The sequence below is a fragment of the Antechinus flavipes genome, chromosome 3 (genome assembly GCF_016432865.1).
Source record: "Antechinus flavipes isolate AdamAnt ecotype Samford, QLD, Australia chromosome 3, AdamAnt_v2, whole genome shotgun sequence".
Taxonomy (NCBI): domain Eukaryota; kingdom Metazoa; phylum Chordata; class Mammalia; order Dasyuromorphia; family Dasyuridae; genus Antechinus; species Antechinus flavipes.
In genome coordinates this window covers 358,278,697-358,305,640 of record NC_067400.1, presented here as the reverse complement: position 1 = coordinate 358,305,640, position 26,944 = coordinate 358,278,697, and the positions used below count along the sequence as shown (strand labels likewise).

Sequence of the window (26,944 nt, the reverse complement as noted above, 5' to 3'; positions counted from 1 at the left end):
ATAGACTGAGAGACAGAGACACAGAGAGAGATATTGAGAGATTTGCCATATTCTAAAATAAAATCCTTAGCTAACATCATTAGTATTCCTATCATCCAAGGTATGTCCTAAGAAATGGAACTTATGATATGCCTCAGTTTTCATGTGTTTTCTTCTTTAAAATGTTGTTCATTAGATTTGACATCAGGCTCAAGGAGCAAATATTTGGAATTCTACTTCAACCTTTGCAGTAGACTTTCATCATAATGTTGGGTAAAATATCCACATTACTTCATTTCAGTATCACTGAATATAACTAGTATCACAATCCCTTTTGTACAGATTGCTAACATAACATTTCACCATAGAAAAATTGATAGATTTGTCATCAAAGTATTAGAGATTTTTTTGCCAATTGCAGTCTGTGTGAACTTTGACAACTTACTTAACCATTTTGGGTCCAAGTTTATTTATCATTATTAAGTGGTATGAAGACTTCTCAGGTCCCCCATTAGTAAAACTTTGCATCTATGATCAAAATTAAAAAGGTATTTAAAGTTAGAGAAGTAATGAAAGGGGAAAATGGAATATTAGTTATGTCTCCACTACTTCTTTGTTCACATCCGGGACTGTAACCAAAGAAAATCAGATTCTATTTGAAATTTGGTCACTATGATGGGTTTTGATTTTTTTTTAAGCAAATAGATTTAGAGGGTGATTGTGGGAAGTAATATTTTTGTGATTAGATTACTAGATAGTAGGTCAAGTAACTTGGTTTCTACTCCTAGTTCTGTCACTTACTTGTAGCCATTTATTCTTTTAGAAACTTATTTTCCTCACCTATAAAATGAGCTTGGGTAGAGGTGTGGAGAAGCTGTGTGTATACCTTTCACATATACCTTGCAGCAATAACATGCTGTCATTCTGTGATTTAGGTAAATTCATGTACATATCATCCAATGAATATTTAGGAAGTCCTTTGTTTAACTTGTGCTTAATTCTATTGCTTTTAGATATTTCAGACAGAAAATGACATTTGTAAAATGAAGGGTTAGATTAAATGGCTTCAGAGGTCAAATTGAACTCTAAAATTATATGAGTCTTTGATAATACCGAGTGAGGGAAAAGAGATTTAATGAGGAGAAATAAAGTTAGTCTTTGGGGAAAAGAGACAAGAACATAAAATATAGAATTAGCATCTCCTGGAGCAAAAGATACCATCAAAGAATTTTACCAAGAGTTGAGCCAGTCCCATGGAGAAAGTAAAACAAAAGAGGGACAGTCAGAGTGCTCCATCAGTACTCTGATATGTCAAAAAAAAAAAGTCAAGAAAAGCCTCCATCCCAGGATATTGGGTGAAACTTCTGTCCTCTCCTATGGCATTTATAGGAGAATGTGGAGAAGAGTTATCCATTTTGGACATATGTATGGATGTTGGTCTTTATCATTTCTTCTCATTTCATATAAATCACATCATCATTAAAATCGATAAGTTCACAGATTCATCTGAGACAATCAATCAGTCAACAAGCAATTATTAAATATTTCCATTATAGAAAATACATGCCACTGTGTCCTATTTGCATAGACTAGCTATGTTAGAGTGAAATAAGCTTCCTTTTTGTTAGCCATTCAATGACTTTTAAGTGCCTCATTTTGTCCCAACATCAAATATGAGTTAAGAGGATGTTAACATTGTGACTTTTCCTAACATCTTGACTTAGTAGTGGGTTTTTCCTAACTGTTGACCTTCAAGCAAAAACTGCACGTCCATTTGTCACATATGTTGTAGCAGGAATTCTCGCATAGGAAGAATTGGATTGGTCACTGAAGTCTCTTGCAACTCCAGAATTCTATCTGTGAACTCTATTTATATCATTCTGAGATATTTTATTACCTTGATAACTTAGCCTGGAAAATAACTGGTCCTGACATAAGTAAAATGACTCTGAGTGACACATAGGAGAGGTGCTTTACTCTATATAGGTACAATGATTACTACCTGGTTATTGATCAGGAAATGTGCTGAGTAACCCAAGCTTCCCTATCTGTCAACTGTTGTCACTGAACTGTTTTAAACTAGTGCTGACTGTTGATTGTTGCCTCTTTCCATATGCTGGCTGATTTCAGGGTACTTGAGAAGAAAAGATGAGCTCCAACTCTACCACCATTAGTAAATGAATAATGATCCAACTTACCATTTATGAGAAACATAATTTTGATGTTTGCATTATATACTTACAAGGAAAAACAAAACAAAACAAAACAAAAAACATCAATTTAAACCTTGGATGCGAACTGAGCTCTTAAATCCTTAGTTTCCTGAGCAAAGGCTGATATTTGTTGAGGCAAACAAACTAGTGATCTGAACCACATATGAAATATGAAGAGAGTGAAAGTTATTAGTACACTGGCCTTACTTTTACTCAATTCTCTGCGGATTAGATTATGTAACTATGAAACTAGGTCACTTGAACACTTGGAAATAACCAAAGCCAACCTGACTTCATTTCCATGATTTTTTTCTCTTAGCAGTATGCTAAGCATACTTATGTTTTACATGGAATTAATCATGTATTTCTGGTTATATGTTTGTGAGAATGCATACCTACTATCTAGGTGATTAATTATCATAGGAACTAAAATTGTGATTTAGTTTCTGATTAAAGTATAACCTAAGTGATTAGATAGAATATATTGGAATTTTAAAAATAATCTTATCATGCTTATTGTGAATATATAAATATATGTGCACATAAATTCAACAATTATTCTTCCTAAAATATAAATCATTATTTGCTTAGAGAGGCTAGTCATATATTTTTTCACTCCATTTCCCCTTCTTCCCTCCTTTTTGTTTCTCTGTGCTCCTTTACTCACTCATTTATTTTATTTCTTTCTTGCCCTCCCTTTCACACCTAAACATATACTTTAAATTTTGCTTCTAACCACTATCCTTCATCCAGCCATATGCCTGAAAAGGTGGGCAGAAGGACAAGAGGTTAAAAAGATTTGTAATCTCTCCATTTCTTTTCTTTATGGACTACTTAGGATGGAGCCTAGGGCAATGCATTCACAAGGTTTATGACTAGTTCTGGAATAGTATGAAACTATGTGTTTCATATTATTTCCTGAATTTCCTAAAGTGAGGACATGGCAATGAGCTTTGTCTGTGTCTAATGGTTTTTAGATGTGGCTGAAAATGACCACAGAGTATTATAATTTATAAATTGTCAAACTTTCTTCCTATGTTCTTGAGCCCATTCCTTCTCAATTCCTGGGTGACTTTTCTTTTTCACATTCCCCTTCCTTTTGGCCAATAGTATGATATGATGCAAATACACTCCAACTTGAAGCCAGGAAGACCTCAGTTAGACTCCTCTAATCAAGCCACTAAAATTATATGAGTCTCAATTTCCTCATCTATAAAATGAATGGGTTTTACTCAAAGAAATCTAGACTCTCCTGACTATAAATCCATGATGCCATGATCTGAACTTATTCCTTTCTTTTTAATTTTAAATATACACATTTCTCCTCTCTTGGAAACAAAATCCTTCACTTGATCTTACTGCTCTCTTTAAAAGAGATGCCTTATACTTTATCTCCTTTTCACATCCATGCTTTAAAAACGATCTTCCATTTTTTCCATCTTTTCTCTCTTTATCCTTAGCAATCAAGATCCTATTCCTTAGCAATCAAGATCCTATTCATATCACTAAATCCATTGAAATGGCCTTCTGGGAGGTCATTAATAATCTTTTTCTTGCCAAATTTTATGCTCTTTTCTCTTCATGCCCTTTGATCTCAATGCAACAGTTGATGTGCTTTCTTGATTCTTTCTGGCTTGTCTTCCATTGTAGCACACTATGCTGTTTCCACCTTCTAATGGGTTGATGCTTCCTCCTTTGTTTCCTCCCTTGGATTTTTTTTCAGACAGTGCCTAAATGTGAATACTCCTAAAAAATCATCCTTAATCCCTTGAAAAATAAAACAGAGCAAAAATCTTAATATACTCTTTCCCCATGTCTTCTACTATTTATTAATCATTATTCTCAGGGCTTCTTAGTCTATATCTTTAATCTGTCAGGAAAGTCTCTTCTGAAAATATCTACAAATATTTGTAGCCATTTTTATTCAGATGTGCTTATGTCATTCAACATGCACAAATCCAATATCAGTATTTTCCCTTGCTTCTTTCCCCAGGTTCCAGAAAACTTTGCACTGTCCCAGACATTTGTCTGGATCACAGGCCATTCTGGCCACCCAAATTTAAAACCCAGGATTTACCTTTGATTTATTCAACCAATTAACAAACACTTATTAGGTACCCACTATGTTCCAGACCTTGTGTTAGCTTATGAGGGTACAGACACACATAAAAATCCCTATTCTCAGTCCTATTTTCTTTCCAATTACATACCTCCATATTCAATCAATCTGTAAATATTACTGATTTTTTCCTTTAAAAGCCTTTCCTTTTTTTTTTTTTTCTTTCCATTTTACTTCATAATTCCATGATCTTAGTCCAGGCTTTCATGACCTCATGCCTGGAATACTGCACTATTCCATCTTCCTGAATACAGGTTCTTCCCTTTCCAATCCATTCGGCATACTGTGTCTAGATTAATCTTCCTTCCATTAAGTGCTTTCTTGGAAAATTACTTTCCTTCTTAGATCTTCCGGGGATTCCTACTTCATTAAGTGTAAATTTCTTTGCTTGGAACATATGTTTTTCAATCTATTTATATTGGCTTCCTCACTTCTAACAACAGTATTTTTTTCTGCTTCTACCTTCGCCTATGTTATCTTCTTGATATTACTTCACTCCCAGCAAGGTTGCCCACTATCACCATTATTATTTAATATCGTATTAGAAACACTAGCCTCGGCAATAAGAGTCGAGAAAGATATTAAAGGAATCAGAGTAGGCAATGAGGAAACCAAACTATCACTCTTTGCAGATGATATGATGGTATACCTAGAGAACCCCAGAGGTTCTACTAAAAAGCTATTAGAAATAATTCATAATTTTAGCAAAGTAGCTGGCTACAAAATAAATCCCCATAAATCCTCAGCATTTTTATACATCACCAACAAAATCCAAGAGCAAGAGATACAAAGAGAAATTCCATTCAGAATAACTGTTGATACCATAAAATATTTGGGAATCTATCTACCAAAGGAAAGTCAGGAATTATATGAGCAAAATTATAAAAAAGTCTCCACACAAATAAAGTCAGACTTAAATAATTGGAAAAATATTAAGTGTTCTTGGATCGGCCGAGCGAACATAATAAAGATGACAATACTCCCTAAACTAATGTATTTATTTAGTGCTATACCAATCAGAATTCCAAGAAAATATTTTAATGATCTAGAAAAAAATAACAACAAAATTCACATGGAACAATAAAAAGTCGAGAATCTCAAGGGAATTAATGAAAAAAAAAATCAAATGAAGGTGGCCTAGCTGTACCTGATCTAAAATTATATTATAAAGCAGCAGTCACCAAAACCATTTGGTATTGGCTAAGAAATACATTAGTGGATCAGTGGAAAAGGTTAGGTTCACAAGACAGAATAGTCAACTATAGCAATCTAGTGTTTGACAAACCCAAATCCCCTAACTTCTGGGAAAAGAATTCATTATTTGATAAAAACTGCTGGGATAATTGGAAATTAGTATGGCAGAAATTAGGCATGGACCCACACTTAACACCATATACCAAGATAAGATCAAAATGGGTCCATGACCTAGGCATAAAGAAAGAGATTATAAATAAATTAGAGGAACATAGAATAGTTTATCTCTCAGACTTGTGGAGGAGAAAGAAATTTGTGACCAAAGATGAACTAGAGACCATTACTGATCACAAAATAGAAAATTTTGATTACATCAAATTAAAAAGCCTTTGTACAAACAAAACTAATGCAAACAAGATTAGAAGGGAAGCAACAAACTGGGAAAACATCTTCATAGTTAAAGGTTCTGATAAAGACCTCATTTCCAAAATATATAGAGAACTGACACAAATTTATAAGAAATCAAGCCATTCTCCAATTGATGAACAGACAATTTTCAGAGGATGAAATTGAAACTATTACCACTCATATGAAAGAGTGTTCCAAATCATTATTGATCAGAGAAATGCAAATTAAGACAACTCTGAGATACCACTACACACCTGTCAGATTGGCTAAAATGACAGGAAAAAATAATGATGAATGTTGGAGGAGATGCGGGAAAACTGGGACACTAATGCATTGTTGGTGGAGTTGTGAACGAATCCAACCATTCTGGAGAGCAATCTGGAATTATGCCCAAAAAATTATCAAATTGTGCATACCCTTTGATCCAGCAGTGTTTCTATTGGGCTTATATCCCAAAGAAATACTAAAGAAGGGAAAGGGACCTGTATGTGCCAAAATGTTTGTAGCAGCCCTATTTGTAGTGGCTAGAAACTGGAAAATGAATGGATGCCCATTAATTGGAGAATAGCTGGGTAAATTGTGGTATATGAATGTTATGGAATATTATTGTTCTGTTAGAAATGACCAGCAGGATGAATACAGAGAGAACTGGCGAGACTTACATGAACTGATGCTAAGTGAAATGAGCAGAACCAGGAGATCATTATACACTTCGACAACGATATTGTATGAGGACATATTTTGATGGAAGTGGATTTCTTTGACAAAGAGACCTAACTGAGTTTCAATTGATAAATGACGGACAAAAGCAGCTACACCCAAAGAAAGAACACTGGGAAACGAATGTGAACTATCTGCATTTTTGTTTTTCTTCCCGGGTTATTTATACCTTCTGAATCCAATTCTCCCTATGCAACAAGAGAACTGTTCGGTTCTGCAAACATATATTGTATCTAGGATATACTGCAACATATCCAACATATAAAGGACTGCTTGCCATCTAGGGGAGGGGGTGGAGGGAGGGAAGGGAAAAAATTGGAACAGAAACGAATGCAAAGGATAATGTTGTAAAAAAAAAATTACCCTGGCATGGATTCTGTCAATATAATTATTAAATAAAAATTAAAAAAAAAAGATATTACTTCACTCCCTTTAGTCTTTCAAAATCCTACCAATCTTTCAAAGATCTACTCAGGTTTCAAATCATCCATGGAATGATCTAACAACTGGAGACTTATTTGGAACTGTGTTCAGTTGTAGGAACAATAATTTACAAAGGATATTATTAAACCGAAGGGTGTTCAGATGAGGCAAATCAGGACTATAGATTGAGAACTGAAATTAAAGGACCTCAAATCCACTCATATAAAGATATCTTGGGAAAACTAGATGAGACTTATGAAATCAGTCTCTGAATATTTGAAAGGCTGCAAGTGGTGAAGGGAAGAGAGCTGATCTGTTTGACTCAAGTGTAAAGCAAAGAAAAAGTAGTTAGAATTTATAGTCAAATGTGACTCAAAACGAGGAAGATCTTCCTATTATTCCAATCTGTCCAAAAAATGAGACAGATTGCATCAAAAAATAATGTATTTCCCTCTCGTTGGAAATCTAAGCAGAGGATGTGAGACTAACACATGTTAGGTATTTTGTAGTTGGGGTTCTTTTTCAAGAATAAGTGGACTAGAAGGCTTCTGAAGTCCCTTTCAACTTTCACGTGTCATGATTCTTAGAAAATCAAATAAATAAGAAAATAAAGTGGAGAAATTATGCTTCAATCTGTGCTGAGTCTATTAGTTCTTTCTCTCTGGAAGTAGATAACATTTTCCTCCTAGGTCCTTTGGAATTGTCTTAGATGATTACCTTGATCAGAATCCCTAATCTTTTATAACTGACCATCCTTACAATATCATTGTTACTGTGTAAAATATTCTCCTGGTTGTGTTCATTTTATTTATCCTGAATAAAAATGGCTACAAATATTTGTAGATATTTTCAGAAGAGACTTTCCTGACAGATTAAAGATATAGACTAGGAAGCCCTTAGAATAATAATTAATAGTAGAAGATATGGGGAAAGAGTATATTAAGATTTTTGCTCTGTTTTGTTTTTTAAGGGATTAAGGATAATTTTTCAGGAGTATTCACATTTAGGGAAATTTGTTCATTGGTTGAATAAATCAAAGGTAAATCCTGGGTTTTAAATTTGGATGGCATATCAAGACTTCTTAGGTTTTTCTGAAACTATTTTGCTAATCATTTCTTATAGAACAATAGTATTTCATCATAATCATATTCCAATTGATGGGCCTCCCCTCAATTGTCCCCTTCTTAGAACTGTTGCACATATTTTTGTACTTTTCCCCTTTTCTTTGATCTATTTGGGATATAAATCTATTAGTAGTATCTCAGCCCACCTGAAAAATGAAGAATGGAAAACTTTGAAATACAATGAAAACATGGAAACTTTTGCATAGGGGCAGTTACACAGCTATCTCCCAGAGCTGTTATGAAAAAAAGCACTTTGATATCATTAAAGTGGTCTATAAAAGGGATCTAACGTTAATGTGACTAGTGGGCAATAACTTCAGGCCCTGTAGCTAGAGACCCTGGGGTATTTACAAAAGGCATGAGAAGTCATAATAGAATGGATATCTCTATGACTCTTTTCCTCTGGAAATTAGCAGTTCTCTTGAGGCTCCAGAGGACTGTCAGAGATGGGGAGAGAAGGAAACACCCAGCAGAGATGGAATACTGAATAACAACATTTTATGGCCACCCCAGGGCTATACTAGAAATGTTAGAGTGTTGAAAAAGCTCAAAAGTGGAGGTAGGGAGCAGAGTTCTGAACTGCTCTGCTGAGCTGAAGGAGCTAATTGGTTTCAGCCTTCACAGAAGCCTGAAATCACCATAGTCCCAATCTTTCATGATATTACATTTTCCCACAAATTAATTAAATGGTTGGTTGTCCACTGACTTTAATGATCCCACTTTGAGGAGCTGGGCTGTTCAAAAATCAAAGCTTTGGTGCAGATTTTTTTTTTTATTATTATTATTTCCTTTACAGTTTAGTGCACAGCTCAAGGGTAAGCTTCAGTGTGTGGATAAAAGTGGATTAACTGCATGACACTACCTGAGGCTTTTGCTAACCAAGTCACTTCTCCAGCTGGGGAGCAGACACCTGCATTAAAAGGTGGTGACCCACAAGCTTGCCCTGTCAGGGGGGATCAAATGAGATACCTATTGTGTTTGCTAATAATGTAAGTGACATTGAAAATGTTTCCAGTCAAACCTGGCCTCTAGTTGACTAAAGAATGTTCAGACTGCAGAATGATATAAGGTCTTTACCTCTGGGTTCTTGTTTACATTTTTTGTGGGGATTATGGAAAGTGATCATGCCTTATTAATTTCCTTATTATTGTATGAGGCATCATCATCCTTCCGATCACTCAGGCTCTCAGCTCAGCTTGTAATTCTGGACTCCTTACTCTCACTCACCACCACCCCCGCCCCCATATCTAATATTCCTTGTCAAATCTCCCCTTCACTCCTCTGAGTGAACCTTGGTACAGGTTCTCATCCCCTTATATTGGGACAGTTTCATAATTCTTCTAATTGGAATTCTTGCTCAAAACTTCTGCTCCCACAGTGCATATTGCCTTCAATTATCACAATGATCTTCCTAAAGCCCAAGTCTGACTTTGTTACTTCCCTACTCAATAATCTCCTATAGCTCTCTTTTACTTCAGGGATGAAATATAAAATTCCCTTTTCTTTTAAAACCCTTCACAACCTGATCATTTTCTATCTTTCTCACATTTTTCCTCCTTTCTATTGTTTTATTTATCCTTCATTCTTGAAGAGGACCCCGACATCAGGGAGATGATGCCCTGACATGCAAGTGACTGGGATTTAGATGAAAAGACTGGGCAAGGTCACCCGTCTTGCTTTCCCCTCCAGAATCCAATGGCCAGATATAGATCAAGAGGCCTACAGCTGGTCCTGGAGACAGAGGGAGACTCCCTCCTACATACTCTGTAATCCAGCAATACTGATTTTCTCACTATTATGCCCACATAACACTTCATCTTAGGAGCCAGTGCCTCCTCTCTTGGCTGACTTCCATTCCTATAATGCTCACCCTTTTCCTTTTTTTCTGGTCTCCCTTGTTTTCTTCAGTACTCACATCAAATGTAGCCATATTCTAGAGAACTTTTCTGCCCCCAGTATCTCAGGGTTATTGTCTTCCTTCTAAAATTATATTCAATTTACTTTGTATATATCTGGCTTGCATGTCTCCCCAGTGAACTATGAGAACCTTGGAAGAACTTTTTACTTTTCTTTCATTCCTCAGCACTTAACAGTACTTGTCTCAAACAAACACTTAATGTGTGCTTTATTGTTTTAGGAAAAACTATCTGAGGAAGAACAGAAGCACAAAGAAAATTTGGAAGATCCACATATGGTGGTAGATGAGGATTCAAGGAGTGAAAGCAGCAGTACAGATGAGGGGAAAGAAAAGACCAAATTGCTATTAGAACGATTGAAAGCTCTAGAGGTAAGGATTACAACAACTTCACACATTAAATAAAAGATTCTACTTTTTCTGGCTTTGAATTGCAGTGAGTTGTAAATCTCTTCCCTTTCATATTCACACAGACTCATGTTACATATTATTTCCCAATTTATGTATTGAAATTTTCCTACAACTGAAACAGTCTTTTTATATGAAAAAATCACAACTTTTAAAAAAGCAAGTACTAATTAATTTTAATTCATTTAAAGACTTTTTAGATCATTACCACTTCAGCTAGCAAATGACGATGCTTTTGAAAATTTCAGTTTGCTGAATTTCTAATTGCTAAATGCTTAGATTGATAATGGTAACTGAAAGACTGGCCCAAATTCTTGTTGTTAATAAAAAATCTTGTGAAATATCTGTATCAGATGTGCTAGCCCAGCTTTACTCTGTGAGGTATGTCTTAACAACAACATAACAATGCAGAAAGAAGGTAGAATTTAGAATCAGAGAAGTCGAGTCAAATTGCAAATTATCTATTACTTATGTGACCTAAGTCATTTGACCTTTCTAGGCCTCAGTTTCTTCATCTATAAAATAAGGGTCTTTGGATTAGATGACCTCTCATCTTCTTTCAAGCTTAACATTGATGTTGTACTCTGTCGAATTAGATAGAAGTGTTTTTGACTGGTTTTGTTCTAGTGCATTTCTTGACTTTGTATTAACCTCAGATGACCTTTCATCTTAAGTCAAAGGTTTAGTTTTTGATATCCACTGTAAACACATCAAGATCCAACAGCTAATAAATAAAAAAAGTTCAACTCCCTCGTATTCCTTTACTGTGAAGATGAATATTATATTAAGTTGGCTTCTTTTTGGCAGCTTTCAATTTTCCCAAGCAGCTCATGGAAAGATACTTTTAGAGAATCTTAAGATAATACTTACAGCCTCAGCTTCCCCCCCCCCCATTCTGATTCTATTAGGTGCCTTCCCCAAATTTTCTTTCCAGTTTATCCACTTTGATATTTGTCACCCTCATTTTAAACAGTTTCATCTCTTTTGATCTTTTTAGACTAGTTAAATGATCAAAATGTTAAAATGACCAAAAAAATATAAGTTAAATGTGACCAAAAAAGTATAAGTAGGAAAATGTTCCTAATCAGTCATCATAAAATGACTTGTAGCGCTTCGTAAATGTAACTTAATCCCATTATTTTTTACTTTAAAACTGCTTGAGTTTCTGTGATTTGTGAAGTGACTAGTAAATAAGGCTCTTTGAATAACTAGCATCTTGGATAAACAGAGACAAAAATTATCACAAGTGCACTCTAGAAACTTACTTATAGAGGTGTTATGGCATAGTACAAGAATAATAAACTTGGAATAAGGATAAACAGGACCATTGTTTAGTCACTAAAATTTTTAAGTCTTCAGTTCCTTAAGTGTAAAATTGGGGCAATAATATCTATATTGACTAAATCACAGCATGGTTGTGAAAATCAAATGGAATAATATATGCTCAGAACTATAAAAATATAGGCTGTTATGATTATTACTGTTTAAATGGAAAATATAATGCATATAAGTATCATACATGACAGAATTGTAAGAATAAAAAGGAAATATTAAGGTCGTGTTCAAAGGTGATAGTAGAGAATAGTAGACTTTTTACCCAGTTATGCTTGACTTTTATTAATGCATTTATTCCAATATAAATTTAGAACTGTTTATAAATAGCTGCTATATTTAAAAGATGATGTAAAAAGGATGATTTAAATTTATAGCATTATTTAAAGTTTATTTCAGTATCTTATTAGTTTTAACTGTTCCCAATCACTGATTAGTCTGATTTTACCTTTTCCCATAGTTGAATAGATTCAATCCGGGATTTTTTAACTTAAATCAAAAGCCTTTTCCTTATATACATAGTACTAGAACATAGGAGCTTAAAGCAGCTTGTTATCAAAAGCCCAGGCATATGCCTTCCCTCTAGCCTTTATTCTTTATCATTATCACAACCTACAATTCATTCTCCATAGGCTCTTAGTTAATGAGAGAGATAGTCTAATTTGTCCTTCCTAGCAGTCCTTTTCAAGAGAGACAATAACACCATGTTCTCTTCTCCCCTGAATCTTTTCCCAAATTGTAGCAAAGCAAGAAGAGAATGAAAAGCGATATAGTAGCATGCTGTTGCTAGTCTGTAATAAAACTCCATAATTGTTCTTTTCCAATGAGTATTTTCTGTCAAGTTGCCTCTAAGTCACACAAAGCTCCCCTGGCTAGCCGGTATCTACCTGTTAGAAATTTACCGACTAATTTGCATCATGTAGTTTCCTAGCAACTGTCACTGAAACAATTAGATTAAAAAAACTGTTCTGTGTCAAAAAAAAATCTTTATGTTACAAAAATTCCAATATATATGGGTTAGACTTTAAAAATATATCAAAGCAGAATGTAAAAGGTTTTTCAACAGATAAAGTGATTTCTCCATGTCAGATTGGAGAACTTGTCTTCATCAGTTTTCAAAAATAGCAACCTCAGAAACAGAAACTGGTTGTGTCTCTGAGTCTTGAAGATTGTCCAAACTTAGACAAGAAAACACAAATGTTTACCCACAAAGACAATTGCCCCATTAACCACCTATATCTAACTCTGGCATTCTAGATAGTCTTTCTACTCTCTGCCTTTGGGATTGAAATAAGTCAGTAAATTAGCAGTTACTGAGCTCTTACTGTCTTTCAGGGAAGAATCACACAGATGGTTTCAATTTTAAGGCTATCATATGATTCTGTAACTTTTATTAATGATAATTAATATGTCTATGGTGTTTTGAAGTTGTCAAAGTACTTGACCTTCATCATATCATTTGTCTTCTCAATAATCCTCTAAAGTAAATGCTATCCCTATTTTTCAGATGATTATACTTAGGGTAAAATAGCTTAAGTGACTTACTTAAGGTCACACAGCTGGTAAATATTATAGTACTTCAAAACAGGGTTTCCTGATTCAAAGTTCAGGGCTCTTTCCAATATGTTGCTTCCTACTCATGAGGTTCAGTTTCTTCTTCATTGTGCAATGATGATGATACTTCATTCTCAAAGGTGTATTAGCGGAATGAGAGCTCAAGAAAGATTCTACCATACTGGTAAAACTTCACTCCTAATTCATGAGCAGGTTGATTTTTTTTTCCTGCCTTTCAATCTAATCAAGTGTAGGAAAGCTTATAACCAGTAGACCATTCCCCATCCTTGGGAGAGGAATTATTTGGACAAAAAGAGAAAAATATAAAATTGCTCTTAGCTCTATGTGGCCCCTTCTTCTTTTATGATGAAGGAAGATGAAGTAGGAAAGGAAGTCATAAAGAACATGCTTTATGTTAACCAGTAACTTACTTGGTGGTAGTGTAAACATGAAGCCTTAGTCCAGTGACTAGTAGGTGGACCAGTTAGTGAAAGATCTGACTCATATTAATAATGACATCATTATCATGAAGTATCATCAAATAATAATAATCACTAGGTTTTAAATAGTTTTAATGTTTTCAAAACCTTGTATTATGATCTAATTTGTTTTTCCTACAAACTCTATGAAATAGGTGCTACTCATCCCCATTTTTCATCTGAAGAAAATGAATCTGAAAAGTGTTAAGTGTCCTAGTTGGAGTTATATAGATTATATATTTTGAAGTAGGATATGAATGTCTGAACTTCCTTACTTCATTTGTATTACTCTAGAAGGAAATTGGAGCTATGTAAAAGAATGACTTTCTTGGAAGGATAGAAAAAGGAATCAAACAGTTTTTTTTTTAATTATCCAGACAATGAAATGTTTTATTTCATGGGATTCTTGGTCATTTTATATTGATTGCAAAGCTAACGGTGTAAAAATATCCATAAGGACAAAATCTCAGCATTTGCTTAAACATTTATTGTAGAGTATATTGGTATTGAGAAATTTACAAAGAACTCAATAAAACCCTCTAAGTTAAAACAACATATGCTCCATGATGTCAGGGCAAAAGTGGGCATAGGAGAAGAATATGAAAAATATATTGGAAATATAATTCAGGGCCAAGAAATGAAATCAAAAGTTTATGGACTAGACAGAAACCTCAATTATATTTGAGGAAGGGTCAAGAGGTATTAGGCATGGCAAGCACTGAATAAAATCAGAGTGGAATGTATTATATTCTAATCACAAACAAATGATTATGGATATGGTAGTCATTTCTAAATCAATTATCCATATGTCATCAGACTACTATTGACTTGTTATATCAAAAAACAAAATACCAAGTTAGAAGAAAGGATGAAAATGAGAATGTGCACAACTCAGTTCAGGATAACTCCAACTAAATCTATTTAAACTAGCTTTAAGTATTTAAAAATATATATATTAGCTATATATTTTTTTCTTTTTTCTATTGCATATTTTCTACCATTGGCATAAACTACCATTATTTTCTAAGGATGATTAAACTGTTATTAATTTATCCTTATAATGAAGAGACCAAAAGAACTTGGAATTAATAATACTAACAACATCTTTATGAAGCCATATTTAAGCTTTGGAAAGTGTTTGCCACAGATTATGCATTTGATTCACCCTTCAAAACCGGGAAATCTGCCTCTTCCAGAAAATACTAGATATCTTTGCCAAACAACAACAACAAAAAATATAAGAGCCAAGGTCAGCATTTGTTCAAATAGAAACTTGTTTATAAAAGAATGATGTTGGTAGATTCTGAGTAGGTTTACCCAGCAAAACAGTAAAAGGAACTGCAAGGGAAAGTTCATAGAAAATTAGTTGAGAGACTCTATTAAATTAAATTATCCTTGAGCTTTTAAGGATAAAACTAAAAAGAAGACAACAAAAAGACGAAAATAGACTAGATCTGTGATAATTTCTCTCACAAACACTTTTTATCCATCAGTAATAATGGATACACCACATTTTTGCTCTAAATTCAGTTTCTGAAGTATAGTGTTATGTGAGGAAGTAGAAATGTCATTAAAGAAAGCAAATATTAGATTGTGAGCTCATTGAAGACAGGAACTATTTTTACTATTCTTTGTATTCCCAGAGTTTAGAACAAGTGTTTGGCATATAGTAATACATTCCTTAATAAATTCCTGTTTACTTGTTGATCTGAATAACAATTCTTTTTGATCAGACATACCTAGAGCAGGTCAGTGTTGGGGGCAAAATAATTTTGTGAGCATGTAGTTAATGATTGTCATTATCTTGATCGAGCTATGTGAATGTATACCCACATGGATCTAGAATTAAATAAGAGAAAGAGAATTGGTGGATTCATTTTTTATTGGGGAAATTGCACAGTGATTTTGATTATCCTAAGCTTCTCCCAGAAGTAAAGGCACACTTATCAGTGCTAGTACCATTCCAGTTATGCTACAATGGATGCAAAACATAGAATAGCATAATTTCTTACAATTTTAAGTTATGGGTAATGGATAAGATGTATGTTGGGTGTGAGTAGACAGATAACAAGCTATCACTTTAAAAAGGAAGTTTATAAAGGTTATTAATTTTCTAGAATATTAGGTTAATCAGTTATGCGATGAGAGTTAAAGAAAACTCAGGTGCTACACTGATATCTGCACAATTTCAAAAGATCTAGAGAAAGATTCCTGGTACATTAAATGACCCTATCTATGACTCTCTCTCATCACCATAATGGAAAATTTATTAAATTATATGGAAAAGAATTAACATGGGATAAAGTATAAATGGTCAATGATTTTTACCTTTGTAGCATACTTACTAGCTATGTGACTTTGAATAAGTCATTTGACTTCTATAAAATGCAGACAATAAATAATGCAATCTACCTCACAAGGTTGATGTGAAAATCACAGTCAGTATTATTTGTTATGTGCCAGACACTTAACACAGCGGAATCATAGTTTCATTGAAGTATCATAGTTTTGTCTTCTTTTGTCTTGAATTTTGAGTCTCACTACCTTATTTCTCTTAAGGATTCCTCATCTTACATGGTAAAATGTTTAAGCATGATGTATTTTGGAAAGATACTTCTTGCTCCTTTGATTCAGAACTACTTCCCAACCACCCAGAAAATCAAGGTCCCAAGTGACAACTTTTTTGGTGCTTCTGGGACACACCTGCTAGTTTTAGAGCTGTTAGACTTTTGCCTCTAGAAAACAGGAAGTCATTTTCCATTTGAAACGCACTGAGAAATGCTATGTAAATTTCTGCCCTGTTTGGCTGGCCCATTTTCTAGAATAGGTAACTGAGGCACAGAGGGCTAAGCATGATTATCAGAGCTCCCTAGGGAGTCAGCTTCAGAGCCAGAATTAGATTTAACAGGTCCTTCTATTTCCACACTGTTAGCCTGCCTGCTGAGCTTGTTGCTTTTCTTTTATGTGCATACCCATTTTCAGTCCATAAAATAATTTGGTCAGATAAACATACTAAATTAAATAGGGATTCTATTATAGAATCCTGCAGTAGTTACTTATGATTTCCAAAATAACTTTTTATTCTGGACAATATTGTGAGAAATATGAGAAAACATACAAATCCAATAAGAAACTATACCTATTCCAAGAAACTTTGATTGGGTCACCTAATTTTTTCTCTTTCTAGCTTTTTGCTATTGATAATAGGTCAGTGAATGTGGATGCTATTTCTAGATTTCTAAATATCAGGGCAGCTGGGTGGTACAGTGGATAGAGTGCCTGGAGCCTGGAATACTCATCTTTTTGAGATCAAATCTTACCTTAGACATTTACTAACTGTAAGACCTTGGGCAAGCCACTTAAACTTGTTTTCCTCAGTTTCCTCATCTGTAAAATGATCAAGAAAAGGAAATAGCAAACCACTCAAGTATATTTACCAAGAAAATCATAATGGCATCATGAAGAATTATGCACAACTGAAATGTTTGAACAACAAACAAACAAAATTCAGCAAACCCAAAGATTCTTCTTAGTTCAAATTTTGTTGCTGTCATAGCTAATATACTCTGGTTCTTTTGTGTCCTCCCAATTTATATAACTTCATTCAATAAATATATGACCTTTTATCAATTATGGCCAAATGCCAAAAAGGAAAAAAATAAAACCCACAACCTTCCCAGTATGAGCTAGAAGCTTTACCATTAAAGGCCAGTGATTAGGTTACCACACTAGAATCAGATTTGTGTAAAAGCTGGTTTAAAAAAAAAAAAAACATCAATGTTAGGGAATACCAGTACATCGAGAATTAATCTGTATAAATAGTCTAAGAAGCTATCAAAGAAGAAAAATGAACTACAGGGCCAACATTAATTGTGCCCAGAGATAATTAGAACAAAGTGCTGTTAATTGTGTGTTGGTTTAATGTTATGTATCTTTGGCCTTGTTTTTTTCATGGAGGACATAAATTTTGATGTCAGAGTGTGAAAGCTGGCTGGCTTATTAATCAAAAGGCCTCAGTTTGCTTAGTTACGTGCAATTAGCTGTTGTGATAGAGTTTAATATTTCATGAATGTAATTAAAAAAATAAAACCTCTTAGGATCATAGATTCAGAGTTCGCTTTCCTAATTTTACCTTGAGTAAGGAAACCAAGATCCCCAAAGGTGAAGTAAATTTCCCCAAATCTCACAAGTAACAAGTGGCACAAGTGAAATTTGAACTTGGATTCTACTTACTCAAAAGTTAGTATTCCTTTCACTAAATTTTAATGTAGATTTCTCTGGATTCAGAATCCCTAGGGAACATACTAAACATCTTAGGCAACTAAATTTTGTTCTGTGTGTCTTTAAAGCAGTATGATTGGAGGCATTATTCCAAATAAGGGAAAGCATTCTGCAAATTCAAAAAATCCTGATAATTACAAACAGCAAACAAATATTCAGCAGCCTAAAGAAATTACTCCAGATTGGGAACCCTTACACATCCCAGAAAATGTCTTCATCCTATTGCCTCCAAGTGCTGACTCAGTAACATGCTATCCTTTTCCATTAGGTAACTTATAAGAAATCAACTTCTCTGTGCTGATTTCCAGCAACATTCTGATGATGGTTTGATTCATTAGTATTCAAATCAGGGTGAAGCCCACTGACTTGTTACACTGGGACTGGGAAATGTACAGTTTTACCTTATATGTAATGCAGTGTGACTAGAGTGTCGTAATAGATCAGTGATTGTATGATGTGGAGGGGAAAAAACCTATAAGCAGACGCTGCCATGAGTAGAAAGATAACTACAGTATTAGTTCTAGTGATTGCTCTTCTGTGTAAACTATCCAAAATATTTCCCATGGTTTTGTTTGTAAATGTCCCCTTCTAAGTGCAGATGTCTATTTGTGCTCAATAATATTAGCATTTTTCTAATTGGAACACACTAGTGTACAATGAAAGTAAGCCTAACTGTCCCTTTCTAGGGTTCATCAATTATTGTTATTTCACTGATGTTCAATGAACATAATAAAGCTAAGTCCTCTAGAAAGGAGATGTGTCTGCTTTTGAGGAAAATATTTGTTGAGACCATCACATCAGCAATCTTAGGGGGAAAAAATCTAGTTTTTAACACAAGACTTTTTTTGCTCTGTTCTGCTCAAAAAGATAATTGCCTTTTTTGTATTTTATTTTTAGAAAGGACTTAGGCCATATCAAGACAGGCAAAGTAAAGAAGAATTACCTGAGAAGTTAGATCAATAAAAATAACTAATTTATGTAACTTATATGTCTTCTTCCTCAAGATTAGAGTCTTGCCCACTCTCCTATTATTTGGGTAATACCTTCAACATTTCATTTGTAGTCATAGCCACAGTTATTTCTTAGGAAAATTAAAATCATTCTTACTATGACATCATTACTGTTTTACTTTTGAAGTGCCTGGGGCCAAAGTCGGATTGGTTTTAGTCATCTTGTAAAATACTGAGATAGTCATGAATCCATTTAGGAGAGATTGCATTTCACACAGCATAGTTGCACTCAGGGGAAGTAACAGTGTCAGCAACATCATCTTAAAACATGAAGGAAATTGTGTGTGTATGTGTGAATAGTGTACAGACCTTGCCAAATCCATTTCCTGTAAACCTCACACTTCTCTGGAGTCTAAGCCAAATTGTTTTTAAAAAATTCAGTCATAAAATCTTTTCATACTATTATAAAAAGACATAAATAAATAAGATGATAATCAAGATCTATTTACAAAATCTGTTTCTAATACATAACCTAAGCCCTTCATATACCCATCAACTTTTTCATTGTAGGTGCCTATATGAGTATCTTTGTTTAATATATTAATACTGAGATGACTTCAGTTCAATAAACATCTATTAAATACCTATTTGGTATAAAAAATATAAGATGTTCTGAAAATAAAATGCCAAAAAAATCAATGCTTCCTTTCAGAATTTAAATTTTATTGGGAAGAAAGATATAATGTAATATGTAATAAGATCAGAGATAACACCTGCTCAAAACACTGAAATAAAATAACTTTGAATGAGAGAAGTGAGAGAGTATATTTTGGGCATGGACAAATGCATGGAGTTATACATTTTCATTCTGAGTCCTGGGAGAACTTAGATTTGTATATATGTGTATGTGTGTGTATATGTGTGTGTGTGTGTGTGTGTGTGTGTGTGTGTGTGTATAAAGAGAGAAGAGAAAAGGGAAAAGAGAAACAGAGACAGAGACAGAGAGAAAGACAGCGAGACAGAGACAGACAGTGAGAGAAGAAAAAAAGTTGTAGTAGTAGTAGAAGAAGAAGAAGTAGTGGTGGTGGTGATAGTGGTGGTGGTGGTGGTGGTTGTTGATTTGTTTCAGTCATTTTCAACTCTTCATGATTTGGGGTTTCTTGGAAAAGATACTGAAGTGATATGCTGTTTCCTTCTGCAGTTAATTTTATAGATTAGGCTAACAAAGTGGCTAATTCAGGGTTAGACAGCTAGTGTGTATTTGAGGTCATATTTGAACTCAAGAAGATTAATCTTACTCAGGTTCAGCTTTCTAGCTACTCCGCCACTGAACTGTCATATCTAATGGCTACAATACAATATTTTGACTATCCTTCTCTTGTTCCTTATTGTCAGTATGTGAACAGCTCATATATGTCCTCAGAAATGTTATCTTATACCACTCTGCAGAAATAAGCAGTCATAGATTATGTACTTCAACTAGCTGGTATTCAGTCTTCAACTTTCTTCTTTCTTTTGGGTCATCTACAATTTTAACTCTTTTGAAATTATGATGTTCAGTGGTTCATAGATATACAGCATCACTTAGAAACTATTAGTGTTTTTAAAAGAATGGAGAGAAGAAGGCTTGACAATAAACAACAGCTTGAAATCATTGACATTTTTGCAGTTTTCCAAATATGACCCAGTCCTATCTTGTTAAAATATTTGATTCTGGGGCCAGGTTACTGTCTATATGTAGCTTCAGTCAAAGATATATATATATATAATCTGTGAGTTTTTGCATTCTTTTGGAATTGTTACTTTTTTATGATATCCTCAAAATTGATACCTAAGTATTCTTAACATTCTGTCCTTTCCAGCCTGTTTTGCTTCTGTGTTTAACTCTTCAGATAACAAAGTAGTCTAATATTATCTGTGACAAAAAACAAAACAAAACAAACAAAAAAAAAAAAAACGTTAAGTTCAGATTCAGGGAACTTGAGTTAAAGTCTGGGCTCTATTTCCTTAAACAGATGATCTTTGGAAAGTTCCAGAACTTTTTTGGAATCAACACTCTTATCTGTAAAATAATGAAATTGAAGAGTTAATGTCTAAGCTCCCTCTCAGATCAAAGTCTACATTCCCATTGCAGAGTACCTTTTAATTATGTCAGATGGATATAGGGAAGAATAGATAAGGAGAGGCATCCTCATTATCCAAGAGAATCTGATGAAGAGAACATGAAGTTTAGCCTAAAGAATAGAAAACTTAAGAGGATAGTGGAAGCTGTCATATTTGATAACATATCTAATGGAAAAGGGAAGAAACATTCTGCTTCTTCTTAGAAGGCAGAACTTGTAATGATGGATAGAAATTTCAGAGAGGTAGATTTAATGTAAAAATATTCCTAAGGAGAGAGCATTTTCAAACAGGAATATGTGTTACCATGTAACCAGATACTAGCCTAGTTTTGTGGATGGACTCCACAATTATACAGCAAAAGAGTGGCTGCCTTATGGCTAATCTTTTGGACAAGCAGTAATGACCCCAAGGAACTACTGAGGCAAGTCATTATTTTGTCTTCTACTTCTTGGCATCAGTTTTTGACTTTTTTTTAAAACTATTTCATTCTTTCTTACAAAGTTATAGAGAAGCACGTTGTTCTCATCTTCTTTGCTATATTACTATCTATTGCTACTTACATTCTCACTACTTTTAAGTATCAATACTATTGATGATGATTATCATTGTTAAATCAAGGGAGCTTAGAACATCAAATTTAATTAGGTAAATATTAAGACAATTGTTTTCTTAGAGCTGTAACTTCAGCTATCTTAGATTGCCCTTATCTTTACAGACATATCTGCCCTGAAAACCTATCCACTAAGTAAAAAGCAAATGTAGCTATGACACACTCTAGACACTTTCTCTCCTGATCAAAATAACATGGATGACTTTCACTTCTGAGCCCTAGAGATTAGAGGTAAAACTCTTTGCACAAACATTATCTATCAAAGGTGTGGACAGTGCTTTATTTAATGATAGCTGCCACTTCCTCTTTCTTAAATCTCCCAACTTTGTAAGTCCCTACACCACAATAATATAAGCAGAATGTGCCCAGCTGACATTGGCTGCTCCCTACTGCTCTTTGAAGCTATTATGTTTTCTGCTTTCTCTAGCCATGGTGCTGACAAATCCCTATGCTATTAGAACTTCTTGAGTTGTGACTAAGTTATTTTTCAATTATGCCAGACTCTCCTTCTTGCTAGAGATATTAGAGTAGTTTGCCATTTCCTTTTCCAGCTCATTTTACAGGTGAGCAACTGAGGCAAACACGGTTAAGTGACTTGTTCAGGGTCACAAAGCTAGTTAGTACTTAAGGCCAGATTTGAATTTATGAAGATGTATTCCTGATTCCAAGTCCAGTGCTCTATCCAAGTCCTATCACTTTGGATTTCATTGATTCATCAACGGTAGATCCCAGACCAAGCCCTCCTTGATTATTGTTTGGACCCTGACATGCTTAAAGTGGATGTAAATACCAATTGTTTCTGTTTTGCCCAGAAAGTCTAATGGTCTTCCCCACCCAGAATGATTTTTTATTTGGCTAAGTAAAAGAGACCATTTTCCACTTTATTTCTTACTTAAATTTAATTAAAAACTGAGGCCAGTTAAAGATCTTAGCTTAAAAAGGCCAAGGTCTCCCACTGCATCCAAGGCCATCTCTACTCATCCTCATCTTTATGTTGCCACTTGATCCAGATGGCTCTAATGGAGACAGTGAGGCTAGTGGCTTTGAACAGCTCTCTCTCACTTAAATCCAATTCACTTGAATGATATAGCATCACCTTTCTGATAGGGTAAGCAATAATCAGGCTGTATTCAAATTCAGGTTCAGACACTTACTAGTTGTGTGATTCTGAGCAAGTCATTTCAAGTGTTTGCCTCAGTTTCTTCATTGGTGAAATGAACTAGAGAAAGAAATGACAAACCATTTCAGTATTTTTGCTAGAAAACCCCAAATGAGGTCATGAAGAGTCAGACACAATTGAACAACAACTTTTCTATTATCTTATTTTTTTTTTACTTTTTTATTGCCTCTAACACATTTCCTGCTTTTTCATAAGACAACTATCCTTTTATATCTAGTCAAATGCATATTATCTTCTCTGCAGCAAACTACCAATCATGGAGCATTGGCTATAATTTCTTAATCATCTGATCTTTTTCCCTGTTTAGCTTGTTGCAAGATGTTTAGTGCCTGCTTCTTCAGCCAGGGGGACTTACTTCTCAGACTCCCATTATTTAGCAAGACTAAGCCTTATAGATGGGTGATTCTTGAAAATCACCATTTTAATGTGAGAATACTGTTGGTCCTTTCATTTGGGCACAAGTGCCCAGAGGTGCATTATGCATTATGAATTATCAAGCTATCATCTATTTTCTATGTACAAACAACAAAGGGAATTAGTGGAAAGTGATTTTTTAAATTATCTAATTGCTTGTTTTTATTTCAAGATAGTTGATATTACACAAACACATACATAGTACAAACAGAAAAAACAATTCAGTAAACATTTACTAAGTTCCTTTTCTGTGCTGGGCACTGTACCAAGTGCTAGTTATATAAATAATACAAAAGAAAGACAGCTTCTGTCCTATAGGAACTTAAAATCTAATGGCGATACAGGTAGGTAATGCAATAGATAGAGCATCAGCCTTGGAGTCAGGAAGTTCAGAATTCAAAAGTGGCTTCAGACACTTGACACTAGCTATGTCACTTAACGCCAAGTTCCTGGCAAAACCAAAATGCATAAAAATAACACATGAAGGGAAGCTAGAAAGGGGTGAAAATGGCAGAAGCCATTTTATTCCAAAGTAGAGCAATGCAAATGGAAGGAAGCGTGAACTATAAAGTCCAAGAAGTCCTTTAGGAAGACTTTGGGTGAAATTTAATGCTCCAGCCCTACAATCAGAGGACAGAGGAGGATAAAGAAGATGGAAGGTGTGGAGTATCCAATGTTGAGTTAAACATTGTTATGAGATTTCCATTAAGCAGCTTATTTTGTTCTGTGGTGTTCAAACAAGCAGATCTGTAGATAGGAAGTGAGAAAAGAAAGAAGTTTGATATTTTTTACTAGAAAAAGTAGTAGCTTTTCTAATAGATATTGTTTGAGATTGTCACATTAATAATGCCATTAAAAATTAAAAATATATAGATTTATAAATATTGCTATACTTCAAAACACATATTACATGTATATTGCAATAAAGTATATTATAAATTCTGAGTAGCAGTCTCATTATTGTCTGTCCTCATCTCAGGCAACAAACAGAGTCTTCTTAAGGTTCATCTCCCTGCTCAGTTATCTTAGGAGATATCTTTAAGGGCACCAGACACTTATTAACTATTCCTATAGGAACCCCTATCTAGGGGAATGCTGCCTGGAGAGATCTATCTCTACAGGAAGTACTAATCACTTATTAGCAGTCTGTATAGGAGCCTTTGTACCTTCTCAGGGGAGAGCTGAAGGATGAGTGCAAATTGGGAAGTTGGTACATTAGCAACATGGAGAAGTAAAAGGTATAATTTGCAGATAAATGTAAATTGTGATGATATAAATAAGCAATTTTACTGTGGTGAAATTCAAATAAAGTAATTTTTTTTAAAGAATTCCCTCTTCTCCCTTATCTGAGAGTTAAAAGTAAGAATTCCTGATGTTAATCATATAACATTAGTTTAAATCTTCCACTATGTTGTATCACTTGTACATTGTATCTGTATACCACAATATTAGTTTGGAATAGAAATAGAAACTCCATAGATTTGATGGTAAGCCACAAGAGGAGGATCTGTTCTTCATTCATATCCTGCAGTGAATCATGAAGTATCTGTAAAAAGATCTTTTGTATTTAAATTACATTTTATTTTAAACACCGATAACCAGAGGAATGACAAAATCAGTAATGTTCTTACCTGTTTTACATCATTTTAAATTTACACTCAGCACTATTAGTGTCTAAATGAACCTATCTCTTGTTTTAATCAGAGCTGCTATACAATCTTACATCAGACTTTTATAGATGAAGTAAACCATTCTTTTTCTCTAACCCACACCATTTAGAGAATACTCTTCCAATCTCAATATTAACCCCTTAAAACAGTTAATTTATTATTCCTGGAATTTTGAACTGTAATCAAGTTTATGTTGCGTAGAAAACTTCAATGTTTTATTTAATGATTGATATCTTACATACAGATGACAAATAAATAATCTAGTGGCATGTACAAGTCCTTATAATTCATGACCATCTCTCATCTCTTAATAACAGAGTCTATGAACAGCACTACCCAGACGACATCCCCGCCCTTTCCCATACAAGCATTATTCTTTGTTACCTACTAGGAGAAACCCTATTTAATTTACTTCTTCCATTCTGATCAAATACTTTATAACTTACTTTTCAAAATGAATCCCTGTGATAATTTTCTTCTGTATGTAGGCTTCTGAAGATGATAAAACATTCATGAGGTAGGGCTGCTAGCTCAATTCTTTAGTAAGTTTTCATTTTCTTGTTGGCTTTCAGCACAGAGAAATTGTAGAGCTGTTGTTTGGGAGACAAAAATGCAATCAGAACCCTCAGAAAGATAGATGGTATTTTGAGGACAGCTGTCCCCTGCAGTGCCATTATAAATTCCAAAGAGCAGAAAAACATTATCATTACTCATTACCACTGAATTAAATTTGGGTATTCAGTGTAGGTCCCTAAACACATTTTGTAGACAGTAACATTCTTACCCATGGATGCCTCAAAGGTCATTTGCTTAGGCCCTGCAAAGAACCACCTATTATTGAAAGGATATTTGCTCCAGATATCTCACAACCATGATTACCTTTTTTCTTTCACAACTTCTTACCATATAGCTTCCTTCAAAAAAATGCACCCTGGAATGTTCCTCTTCACCCTGGCATTGGTGAATTCTTCCTGGGATCTCTCTCTTGTGGAAAAACCCAGGCCAACCACCACCATTCTCGTCTTGCCTTTGCTTCTGACTTTGGACCTTGTCAACATGCTCTTACACAGAGTTATAAAGTATTTGGTCAGAATGGGGAAAGTAAATTGAATAGGATTTTTCCTAGTAGGTAACAAAGAATTGTGCTGGTGTGTGAAAGGGTGGAGATGTGGCTGGAATAGCACTATTCATAGATTCTTAGGATATCAGAGGCATTATAAATGCCACTGAACTGTGCTCCTATCCCTGATCATTTTTGTCTAGTCTTTCCCCATTAGAATGTAAAATTTTTGAGAACAGAGATTCTTTATTTTTGTTTCTGTTTCTTCAGTGCCTAGCACATGATAGATGTTTGTTGCTTGTCAGTGGTAAGAAACAAAATATCTTACCAAGAACTCTACTGTCTCACTGATGAATGCAGGAAAGATTTATTTTACATTCTTGTAAGAATGGGTACCTAGGGGAGTAGCCACACCTGTGAAACACCAAAGGCAGCATTTTATTTCTTATCCTGAAGCACAAGTCCCTCTCTGACTAATTGAATGTTATTATAAAACATGAATCTCCACCCCTCTTTACATAGCTGGTCCTTGCTCCAAATGAAGGGGGGTGGGAGGGTGGGAGGGTAGGAAGAAGACAACAGTGGAGCAGTGAAGGCAAAGAACAAAAGATTCTTTTCAAATCTCTGGCTCCCATCCTTTATTACAAAAGTCAATCCCTGCCCCCAAAGAGTTTACATTCTTTTGAAAGAAGATAGCTTCCACCCTTGATTATTCCTTGACATCCTTGTGAGCATCAGTTTTCTAATTTAAGTTTCATTTCTCCAATTTAATTTTCATAACTGTGGA

General features: G+C 34.5%; 1 protein-coding gene across 1 annotated transcript in view; it reads left to right on the top strand.

Annotated features, from left to right (window-relative positions):
- The window catches only part of NCKAP5 (NCK associated protein 5), a 1,106,193-nt gene that overhangs the window by 787,762 nt on the left and 291,487 nt on the right, over positions 1–26,944 (top strand). Inside the window, exon 7 of the mRNA XM_051985772.1 lies at positions 10,318–10,467. Within this exon, the coding sequence (XP_051841732.1) occupies positions 10,318–10,467 (150 nt within the window). The remainder of the gene's footprint in view (positions 1–10,317; positions 10,468–26,944) is intronic.